General features: G+C 37.7%; 1 protein-coding gene across 2 annotated transcripts in view; it reads right to left on the reverse strand.

Moving 5' to 3' along the window:
• The window catches only part of GAN (gigaxonin), a 64466-nt gene extending 52204 nt beyond the window's left edge, over nucleotides 1-12262 (reverse strand). For both annotated transcript variants that reach the window (XM_044663651.1, XM_044663652.1), the window contains exon 1: nucleotides 12034-12262. In XM_044663651.1, the coding sequence (XP_044519586.1) occupies nucleotides 12034-12200 (167 nt within the window). In that variant the 5' untranslated portion in view covers nucleotides 12201-12262. The remainder of the gene's footprint in view (nucleotides 1-12033) is intronic.
• Nucleotides 12263-12496: the final 234 nt, after the last annotated feature.

A 12496-nucleotide genomic window follows, 5' to 3' on the forward strand; every position in this document is an offset into this window, starting at 1 on the left:
GCCCAGGGTCACACAGCTGGTAAGTGTCTGAGGCTGGCTTTGAACCTAGGACCTCAGTCTCCAGGTCTGACTCTCAACCCACTGAGCTACCCAGCTGCTCCTTATTCTTATTTTAATCAACATTTGGGATCATGGTCTTGGGCAGGAAGAATTAAAAAACATGATTCTGAGGCAACATAAGTTTCTCTGATTTTCAAGCTGAATATTTCTCATATGGGGGGAGGGGGGGAGTAACTAGCATAACTATTTACTCTCTTTCAGAAAACTACCAAGAAGCCTGTTAATTGCCAATCTTACAATGAAGTGGAATGCTATTATCTCAGTTAAGAAGGTGTATCTCAGTAGATATAGCAAGGAAAGAAAAATAGAAAAAAGAGTCAACTTTTCTCTGAGAATTTTTGAGTAATTCTAAAGATAATGAAGGCCATAATTATTTATTCAAACTTTTATTACACCCATTCCCCTAAAAATTAACTTGTATCTAGTCACTTATTTGTATGATAAGAAGTCATTTCTGAAACTACTACCATTTACAAAGTCTAGGAAATTCATATTAGATTGGTTATTATCCTGAAAGCAAAAGGCTCAAATTCAGGTAAACAAAAGCAAGAACCCTAAGGGAATGAAAACTATAATTTGTTCTTGTTAAATACTATTGGGGGAGGGGCATTTGGGTGGCTCAGTGGATTGAGAGCCAGGCCCAGAGACTGGGTTGAAATCTGGCCTCAGACATTTCCCAGCTGTGTGACCTTGGGCAAGTCACTTAAGCCTCATTGCCTAATCCTTACCACACTTCTGCCTTAGAACCAATACCCAGTATTGATTCTAAGACAGAAGGTAAGGGTTAAAAAAAAATACTATGCACAACAGACAAAATAATCCATGTCATTGTAGTGTGAAGATGGGATTAACTCTCCCCCACTTAGTGGAGGGAGGTCTGCAACCCACATGCTAAAGTGGGTGACGACTCAGAAACAACTGACTGCCCCCTGGGCAATCCTAAGAAAATTTAAAAACTACAATTGGTCCCTGTAAAGTGGGGAAGGGTACAAGAAGTGAAGAAAAGAAGGGTCTTTAAAAGTAGTTGCAACTTCCTGTGAGGGGGTTATTCAAGTGTTTTTTTCAAAGCTCTGGAGGCTGATGGAGGACCTGCCTCAGCATGGACCTTAGACCCTAGCATTTGGTAAGACTGCTCTGGGATCTTCTCTCCTTGGACTCTGGATTGGTGAGTGGAAAAAGCTGACCTTCCTTTCCTGACTGCCTGAGAGATTAACACCAGATAGGCCAAATGGGTGATACCTAATTTACCTTTGGACTAGAAGCCCTGCTGGAGCAAAGCCAGACACGGGAGCAGATATTTAGCTCATTAAGCTAGATTCCTTACTCTACCCCCTTTCTCATTTCTCTACCTAACATTCCCTCTATTTTGTAAATAAATACTGCTATAAAGCCATTTTGACTTGAGATACATTAATTTCAGTGACCACACTCAAATAGTTAGTCCAACCTTTAATTTTTAACCCTTACAGTAGCAAAGAGTTAATACAGACCAGTGGTTTCCAAATTTTTTGGTCTTATGGCACCTTTATACTCTTTTTTTTTAACCCGTGTACTTCGGTATATTGTCTCATAAGTGGAAGAGTGGTAAGAGTAGGCAAAGGGGGTCAAGTGACTTGCCCAGGGTCACACAGCTGGGAAGTGGCTGAGGCTGGGTTTGAACCTAGGACCTCCTGTCTCTAGGCCTGACTCTCACTCCACTGAGCTACTCAGCTGCCCGGCACCTTTATACTCTTAAAAATTACTGAGGCCCCCAAAGAGTTTCTGTTTATGTGAGTTAAATATAAATATTTATCATATTAGTAATTAAAATTCATACATTTAAAAAATAAGCATTTAATTCATTTAAAACAAGGCCATTACATGTTAACAATACAAAAGTTTTAAATTGAAAAAATATTTTTTTAAAAACTAGAAGAGCAACACCATTTTACCTATTTTTTTGCAATCTCTTTAACAAAAGACAACTATTATATCTGCTTCTATAATGAATCTGTTGTGATATGTTGTTTTCACTGAAATATATGAAGAAAATCTTGCCTCTCACAGAGTTGAAAAAGGGAGGGATATTTTCATAGACAAATAATGTTTTGTACTATTATTAAAATAGTTTTAACATCACAGTCCTCCTGAAAAAGTTCTGGAGACCTCTACCAGATCTGAGACCACACTGTGAGAACTGCTAATGTAGATAATAAGAATTCAGGGGTAAAAAGCTAATTGGGACAAGGATATGGAATCATTCCCCAAGGGGAAAAAAAACTGGTTCCCAACAGACCAAAGGAAGTAAAGTCATAACTCCTATCATGGCACTGGTCAATTGTGCTAACAAGAGGCATAAGAGAACTCCAGATACAAAGTCTCATGATTCTTTAATTCTTCTTAAAAGTGGGGCACATAATATGTGGTTGTTCTGAAATAAGTACCACAGAGATAATCAAGAGTTCATTGAATATCTCACTTTCTTTTTTGCAGAGACAAAGGGACTATGGATGTGGAACAATGTATATAAGACAGACATCAATGGTGTGTTGATTACTTAATGAATCACTCCCTACCTCCTTTTCTTTTTTCTTGCAAGAGATAACTTTTTGGGGAAGGCAGAAGAATGGGTAAGGTTCTAGTTGGAAATGAAGACGATATGACAACAAAAGGTATCAATATCTTTTTTAAAGTTAGTTGTATAACAAAAATGTCTAAATATTTCTTAAGTATTTTTATCATCCAATAATTTAGTAAATCACATAAAATCATTTACATCAAATGTGATTAGTTTTAACTGTTTATAAGCAAGACAGGATGCAAATAGTTTACAAAGTAATTAACAAAGTAACAAGTAAACAGATATGTAAAAACAAGGTCACTGACAGGAAGAAAGACCCAATAAGTGGAGGAACAAGAAAGGCTACCTAGGTAACACCTGAGCTAAGTATGAAAAAAAAGGATATGGGGCCGGCAGAGCCTTCAGTCCCCAAATATCTTTTTTTAAAAGCATTACCAACTTTAAGGAGATATTTTAATTAGTATCTGCCTTCTTCCTGTCCCATTTAAAGCATCTAATTTAAACTTCAGGCTTTTAAAAAAAAGTATTTCATTGGTCTGAGGGAAAAGTCCTTAAATTCTTATGCCAGTATATAAATATCATTTGCATTTATCATATTATTGCCAAAACATGCTTGTCTTTAGGGTGTGCTCTTCCCACAATTCTACTTTGATAGTGGGAACTAGAGCATGTAGTGTAGTTAGACAATCAATTTGTTAGGGACAAATTCAGTTTTTGGCCCAAAGAAGTCAAAATTTGTTGTCTGGGAGTCCAGAGGATGATGGGCTTTAGATTTATATGATGGTGGCTCTTTCCACTAAATGTGAATATAAATCTTTAGCTCATGGGTCAGCCTAACTCTGTTTTGTGCAAGATGTTTTTACAAACCATTCTTACCTTAGAGGTTTAGTCTGTGGGCCATGGTTACTGACCTTTGTTCTAAAACAATAACTTCTATGGAATAAGTTGCCTCCAATTGCGAAATCTCAACTTGATAATGTGAATTTACAAAAATCCAAATATATTAAAGCCCTAGTTTTAATAACTACTCTGAAACAGGCTAAAGCAAATTAATTAGTGTTGAATTTGAAATGGTTAGTTTGGTTGAGTCATTTTGATGGCATAGTTTTCCTAGAAACAGAGATTCCAGACTGTCTTTTATAGTTCTGAAATATACTTTAGTACCATTTTTTTTTTTAAATTGGTCTTTCAGGAATAGTTTCCAGATTCAAACTAAAATATATAAAAAGCAATTACTCTACAAAAAGCTATAACTATTGCAGATGATTTCAACCACTAAAAAGGCAGTGATACATTTTGAAGCACCTAAACACAAGAAATTTGAATTAGGCTTCATATTGAAACAAATCGCTTTTGCAGGTACCTATATAGGGAGAAAAACAAACTGGGTCAGATTCTGTTAGAGCATGGTCAGGTCCCAACCCACTCCTTAACTATCCTTAACTCACAGAGTGAAAGAAAGTAACTATATAATTCCTTTTTACGCACCCTCAAGAATATACCTAGAACCTGGGGCTAGAACCAATTCCTCGGTTCTCTTGGCAACCTTTCAATTCAACAGTCTACCAGCACTATTATATATCCTTACTTAAGACAATCACTCAGGAATTGCTATATGCTAATTGAATTTAGGTATTTATGAATTAGGGCATTTAGGTAGCTCAGTGAATACAACACTGAGCCTGGATTCAGAAAACCTGAATTCAAAACTGGCCTCAAATACTTCCCAGCTATGTGACTCTGAGCAAGTCACTTAAACTATTTGCCTTAATCCACTAGAAAAGGAAATAGCAAACCACTTCTATATCTTTGCCAAGAAAAGCCCACAGGCAGTACCGGCATGCTATGGTCCATGGTGTCATAAATGGGACACAAATAACAACTGAATCCTCAAAACGTATGTGAAAGACATGAAAATATTATTAATTTCTTGTCAGTCAGTAAAATGCTGTGAACTGAGAATTAACCTGAAGTCATTTTGAATTAGGCATAACTTTTAACAGATATACAGAGTTCACAGTCAGTGACCCCTACTTGCACATTAACAATTAGAAAACTACGGAAGTGGCAGTGTTAGGCAAAAGAAGGAATTCAACAAATAGTAGTGAATTACAGTGCCAAAATCAAATATAAGAGCCACTAAATGATAAATTCCTCCATCCTGCTGAAATTGAACATCAATTTCCAGAAGGAACTTCATCAGACTCACTTTTTTAAACCCTTACTTTCCATCTTAGAATCAATACAGTGTTCCAGGGCAGAAGAGCAGTAAGGATCAGAAGTAGGAATTAAGTGATTTGTCCAAGATCACAGTGTTTGAAGCCAATTTTAACCCAGGACCTCTATGGACCTCTCCAGGTCCAGCTCTCAACCCACTAAGTGACCTAGCTGTCCCCCATTAGAATCACTTTTTGAGCTAAACATCATTTAAATTGTTAATATTAATAATAGTTAATAATTAATAGTGGCTTTCAGATTTGCAAAACACACTGACTAATAAGGCCTTAGAATATAACCAGCTTAGCAGCATTAAATACTTTGTACATATAATGGGATACTTTTTTAAAAAGTTATTTGATAGTTATGACAAATAACTACAAACAGGATAGACAAAAAAAATCCTTTAAACACTAAATTATAATGAAAAATAGCAACAGATCTAGAAATTAGAAAAGAATAGTTAAAAAATATAGAATCATCGATTATAAGAAATGACACGGATTTTAATCACAGAATTTGGGAATTGGAAAGAACTTAATGAGGTATCTAGTTAGACCAACCCATAAACCCCAGAATTTCTATTCTCATATACTAAGACCTCCACTGAAGTTGAACTTGGCCTTTTGTACTTTTGAAAAGCTCTAATTGTTAGGAAGTTGCTAGTGGCATAAAAATTAAATTGGCCTCTTTGCAATTTCAACATGCTCTTGATTCTGCCCTCTATTAATAAAAGCTAACATTTACATAACACTCTTTTACAAAGTGTTTTATAGGTGTTTTAAAATTTGAATCTCACAAAAAACTCTAGGGCAGGTGTTCCTCCAGGATTAGAGCTGGAGTGGTAAGGAAACAGTTGAACTTGGGTCTTCCCAATTGCAACAGGTTCAGCACTTTATTATAATACCTAGTTGCCTCTAGGCTGCCAAAATACTTTTGGATTCCAACTTTGTCCCTCCCAGCTTTGTCACCTGCAAATTTGATGAGCATGACATTATGCCTTTATCCAAGTCACAGATAATGACACTAAATAGCACAGATACTTGTGGCACTCCACAGGTGACCTAACAGACTGACAAAGAAATATTAAGAACTATTCTTTCAGGGGCAGCTAAGGTGGCTCAGTGGATAAGGTGCTAGGTTTGGAGTGAGGAGGACTCCAAATGTGGCCTGAGACACTTCCTAGCTCGGTGAAGCTAGACAAGTCACAACTCCAATTGCTTACTCCTTACTGCTCTTCTATCTTAGAATCAATAATTGGTTCTAGGACATTAGAAAAGGGTTTTAATAAAAATTTTAAAAAAAGAAACATTTCTTTCAGTCAAGCCATCCAACCAATTCTGGATCCATCTGATTATATTACTGTCTAATCTATCTTCTCTACAAGAAATGTATGAGATTCTTTATCAAAAGTTTTGTCAAAGAACAAGCTAGGTAGTTCAGAGGATTCAGGGCCAGGTCTAAAGAAATAGGAGGGTTTTGGTTCAAATTTTGCCTCATACACTTCCTAGGCAAGTCACTTAACCCCCATTACCTACCTTTTACCACTCTTCTACCTTGGAACCAATACACAGTATTGGTTCTAAGACTGAAGATAAGGATTTACATCCACATTATTTTCCTCATTTATTACTTTAGCAATCCTGTCAAAAAATGGAATGAGGTTCATGACTCTGACAAAGGCATGGTGGAGCTTTGTAATCACTACTTCCCTTTCCAGCAATTCATTAAGTATCTCTTTATTGATTTATTCTAGAATTTTCTCAGGAATCTAAGTCAAGCTCCCTAGCTGAACTTGTAGATTCTCTTCTTTTCCTTTTTTTGGAAAGTCAAGACATTTGTTCTATCCCAATCTTCTCTATTTTCCACCATCTTTCAATTATCACAATGGATCAACAATTTTATCTGCTAGCTCTTCAGAAACAAATATAGTTTATCTATGCTAGGTAACTTGAATTCAAGAGAAGCCAATTGTTATCTTAACATCTTCTTACTTATATTGAATATCATCTCTTGTTAGTCAGTTTTGTGCTATCATTTTCTCAAATCAGTCATAGAATTTGAGTTGGAAAAGACATTAAATTCTATGTAGTCCAATCCTGCTTTTAGTATAAATCGCCTTTACATCACAGACAAGTAGTTGGTTATCCACCTTTCAGTGATTCCCAAAGTGGGCGCTACCACCCCCTGGTGGATGCTGCAGTGATCCAGGGAGGCATTTTTTACCTATTAATTGCTATTAAAATTTAAAAAAAAAATTTAATTTCCAGGGGGCTAAGTAATATTTTTTTCTGGAAAGGGGGCAGTAGGCCAAAAAAGTTTGGGAACCATCTAGATGGAAGAGGAAAGTGGAGCCAAGACAAGCCCATTTACTTTCACAGCTTTAGCAGCCACCACACTACTATGAAGATTCACAAATCTTATCTTTGGTTTTTCTAAGCTCCAAATAGATATATCCTTCTGCCTATAGAACAAGGGTTTTTTAACCCAGCACCTATGAACTGTGTGTATACATATATATGTGTATAAAATGCATTTCAATATAAATGCCTTTATAATACAGTTTCTTATTTTATTCATTTAAAAACCTATAAAAAGAGGTCTATAGGCTTCAGCAGACTGCTAAAGGGATCTGCGACACAAAATTTCTAAACCAAATTAATCCTATCCCTTAAACTGACTTTTAACTTCCTGTTTTTGCCTGTGGCACCACAGTCCCTTTGACCTCTATACTGAAACCCAGGTTACCTGGGTTGACCAAGCTATTACTTTTACTTCTAATACCTCAAAACTTTCTTGTTATTCTCATGCATTCAAACCAGTTTAGGTCTTTTGTCTCCTACTCTAATCTGTCCTTTATACTTTCAGAAAAATCTTTTTCATGGGGAGACCTTTATTATTATTTAAACAAATAATAAAATATTAATTATTACTCCTCTGGTCAAATGCCTTAGTGGCTCCTTTGGTTGTACAAATTAAAATTCTTTTTTATATTATTTAAGGTGTTCTATCTTTCTAACTTTATCCCAAATTATTCTGTTTCCTATTTCATACTGCTTATCCAAATCGGACTATTTTCTGTTATCCTGTCTGTGCTCACATCATTTCCTATGTCTCAGCCCTCCTCTCCTCTGCCTGCTGAAGTCCTTTAACTTTATACTCAGTTTAAATGGTACCTATTCCATGAAGCCTATCTGGTCTACTGAGTGGAATCTTTCCCTTTCAACCTCATCTAATACTGTTTGCCATTTTTCTAATGCAATTATGAATTATTTATCCATTTGTCTTATGTCCCAAATATACTATATAAGTTCCAGGACTGCAGGCACATGTGCACTTTATTATCTTAATTTTCTTTTACTTCCTCCAGCACCTAGAACAGTGCTCTGCATACAAAAGGTACTAAATATTTGCTGATAAATGGATTTAAAACAATGAGAAGCTCTTTTACTGAAGCCATACACTTGTTTTGGTTTTAATTTCTCTTGATCCACTCTGTTCTATTTAATGTTGGCATCATTCTCCTTGATAGAGAAAAACAGACCCCAAAAAAGTTAATGCCTCATTCTGACTACAATGACTCAGTAAAGTACTCTTCTGACCTGAAGGAAAAGGAAAAATGTCTTATCATTAAGGGAGATAATACTGTGGGCCACTCAATCTGTGGTAATTTCACAATTTATTAAAAATGCCAATTAAGCTTAAGTTTATTATGAAAATGTAAGGTTAAAGCCCTCTTGGAATTCAAAGACAAACACAATGAAAACTGAAAATCTTTATTACCATCTATGATCTTGAGAGAAAAAGCTTCCTTCTCCAGACAGACACAAACACATATTCAACTGTGTAATTTTATATACACACACATATATAAATTGAAACTAGTGTGTAACATCTTCTGAGAATGTATAATATGCTATTTAGACTGAAAAATATTGCCGTCTTTTTTTTTTTTACATTTTAATGCTTTACAACAAGTACCAGCCCTAACAACAGAAGCTGAAAAAGCCACACAAATGAATACTAATCACTTTTTCAAGTTAAATTTAGTCTTTTGAGGTTTATTTCTCCATTTACTTTTTCTTCTATGACATATTTGAAGAGAGTATCATGAAGAAAGATAAGTGCTACAAGAAAATTTTGATACAATAATCACCAACATTTATATAGTGCCTGCTGTGTCTCAGGCACTGTACTAAGTCTTTACAATTACTATCTCATTTGATCCTCATAACAACCTTAGAATGTAGGTATTATTATCCCCATTTAACAGATGAAGAAACTGAGGCAAACAGAGATTAAGTGATTTGTACAGATTTACTAATCACAAAACTAGTATCTGGGACTAGATCTGAATTCAGGTCTTCCTGATTTCAGGTATAGTGCTTTATACACTGTTACCAAGATGCCCCATTTTTACCATCATAGTCTCATAAGCTTTTCTGTATGCGGGTTTAAAGAAAAAAGCATCCTTAATATAAGTAGTCAAGGTAAAGACCATATAAAGTGGGATCAGAGGACCAAGGTTTGAATCAAGATTCTGCAACTTACTATTCAATTTTGAGTAAGTCACAACTCTTTCAAGCCTCAGTTTCCCCATCTGCAAAATGAGGAAGTTGGACTTGATGACTCCTGATGTCCCCTCAGCTCTGAATCTAGGGTCTTATGATATAACTTATACAAATGGAGTATCTTTAAGGTCTCTTCCAGCTTTAGATCTACGATCTAAATTGTCTTTGTTTTTGTTAAAAAAAAACAAAAAAAAAAAAAAACACTCATGGGGGCAGCTGGGTAGCTCAGTGGATTGAGAGCTAGGCCTAGAGAGGGGAGGTCCTAGGTTCAAATATGACCTCAGACCCTTCCCAGACCCTGGGCAAGGCACTTGACCCCCATTGCCTACCCTTACCACTCTTCTGCCTTGGAACCAATACACATTATTGATTCCAAGTTGGAAGGTGAGTGGTTTCAATCCACTGAGCTACCCAGCTGCCCCCATGAGTGTTTTGTTTTTGGTAAGGGTTTACAATAATTTAAAAAAACAAAAAAAAAAAAAAAACACAAAAAAAACACTCACCTTCCAACTTGGAATCAATAATGTGTATTGGTTCCAAGGCAGAAGAGTGGTAAGGGCTAGGCAACTGGAGTTAAGTGACTAATCCAGGGTTACATAGCTAGGAAGTGCCAGATCTTAACCTCTCAAGTTATTTTGGCCTGACTGTACCGAGCCACCTGGCTACCCCTGTAAATTGTCTTGTATGGGAGCTCAGCCTACAGCATTGTTAATCAGTTCCTACTAGTCAGTATGAGAAATTCTGACATGTATAGAAAATGTATAGTAGAGCTGAGTATAACTGTTGCTTTTATTAGTAAGAATTCTGGAAAATTTGGGCCATTTACAAAAATTAGTCCAAGTTGAACTGTGAATGAAGTTAAACTATTTGTAGATATCTGATATGCTTTTGGAATCAGAGAATGTGTTTGAATTCAAATTCTATTTCTTGTCTCTCTTGATCATAGTGAACTTCACTATGAGGGTGTTAAAGGTCCCTTCTGCCTCCAAATTAATGAGATTATGAACATAGATGATTTAGCTGTTAGTCCAATAAGTAGGAAAATAATCATTTTACATGGGTAACACTTCATATCAATTATATAGATTATTGTGCTACATTCTAAGCTACATACTAGCTTGGTAATATGGGCAACCCAAGAATTGTGCTAAAGTACTTCCAGACGGTATTTAGAGTTCTTTTTAGAGTCAGAAGGATAGGCATATCTTTCACCATTTAGTGAAAGACAATAATAGTACAACAAAAATACAATTGGATAGTACCTTAATATCCGGGAATAATAGATATCAATTTAAACAGGTCTTAGCAACTCAAATCTGAAATTTATATATCATGCATCTATTTTCAGAAAGCTTTCCTTCCTATGAGTAAAATCAAGCCTCCTGATATTCAAGGTCGTACACAATCTACGCTTGCTCTATCTTTCCAACACCGTCATGCTATTTTTCTAAGCATGGCTTACAATTGCTACTCAAGTCAAACAGTTAAGTAAAGTTCCAATAAGTTAACATTACTTACATATGTTGATTTCAGTTAACAGAAAACTCTTAAAGATTATAAAACAAGTTAGCTAACAACTTAGGTAAGTCAGGATAATAAGGACAGAACGGTTTTGTTTTCCTGCTTTGTCATTATAAAATGAAAATTTCCGGGGGCAGCAGGGTAGCTCAGTGGAGTGAGAGTCAGGCCTAGAGACAGGAGGTCCTAGGTTCAAACCCAGCCTCAGCCACTTCCCAGCTGTGTGACCCTGGCCAAGTCACTTGACCCCCATTGCCCACCCTTACCAATCTTCCACCTATGAGACAATACACCGAAGTACAAGGGTTAAAAAAATAATAATTAAAAAAAATAAAATGAAAATTTCCATCTATTAACTAATGTTTTAACTAATAGTTTCTTTTTATAAATGCTGATTTTAGCATTTTAGTTTGTCAATTAATCAAGGAAGGAAAGGAAAGTTGATGCAAAAAGATAACAAGAGGGATGGCTGTATAAGCTTGTGTAAACAGTTACATCTACCTTTAATTAGCCAGTTTTGTAGAGCTGGTAAATCGGGTTAAGCTTTGTTTTAAGGAAGAGTTTTAAGATGTTCATTTAGTCACCAACGTGTAATGGACTTTTAAGTGTACGCAGAAATAAATCTTTTCTACTTTATTAGTTCCTACTTTTAGTAACACAAGAGCTAAAAAAATCTAGGTATCTCAAAAAGTAGATGGGAAGAAAACCACTGCTGGGGTCAACTGCTTATCTACATCCACAGTAACAAATTAGATCAAGCAGTCCAAGGTGCATTTTCTTTTACTAGGTCTCGAGGAAGTAGTTTGTATGTTGATTCCTTGTAGGGGACCCCGCCCTCCCCTCTCACCCGCCCAGTGAGCCCCGGGTGGCCTCTACCTTTCGCAAGTCCCTGGGGCCTCTAAAGCCAAGAAAGGGCAGCCTGTGGGGGTGAAGGATGCTGTCCAAGGGCAGCTTCTAAAGAGTCAGCCTGGACTGAGGCAGGTCAGCCCCAGGGAGGCCGCGGCGCCCCCCCCCACCTCACCCCACACCCCGGCTGTGCCCCACCCCGGTTCGGGCCCAGCCGGCGGATAGTCGAGCAGAGGCTTGGATGGAGGGCGGCGGGCTCACCGGATGTAGGGCGAGGCGGCCGCCAGGATATTCTTCTGCACCGGGATCTCCTCGCCCTCCAGCACCAGGTGCGCGTCACAGAAACGGGCCTCCTCTCGGAACGAGCTCAGGGCTCGGAGAAGCCGGGCGGCGTGCTGAGGGTCCGACACGGCGCTGCCCTCCGCCATCCTGCCACCCGCGCTGCCTGCCCTTGTTCTCTACTCCTCTTGGAGGCTGCCGCCGCTGCTTAGTGTCTCCCCTGCCGCCTACTGCACCGACACTCAGGCCGTCACTCTGGGCGCGCGCTCCTTCGTTCGCTCACTCACGGGTAGGAAAACAACGGAAGGAGCGCGAGGCTAACAGGGAAGCACCCCGGCTGCGCCATTAGCAAATGCGTTGGGGAGATAGGGTGGGGGCCGGCCCCCCTCGGGCTCTTTTAACGGAATCGGAGTAATGCGTCATCATTCCGCGACTGTCCCGCCTT

This window comes from Gracilinanus agilis, chromosome 2, assembly GCF_016433145.1.
Source record: "Gracilinanus agilis isolate LMUSP501 chromosome 2, AgileGrace, whole genome shotgun sequence".
In the NCBI taxonomy this organism is placed as follows: domain Eukaryota; kingdom Metazoa; phylum Chordata; class Mammalia; order Didelphimorphia; family Didelphidae; genus Gracilinanus; species Gracilinanus agilis.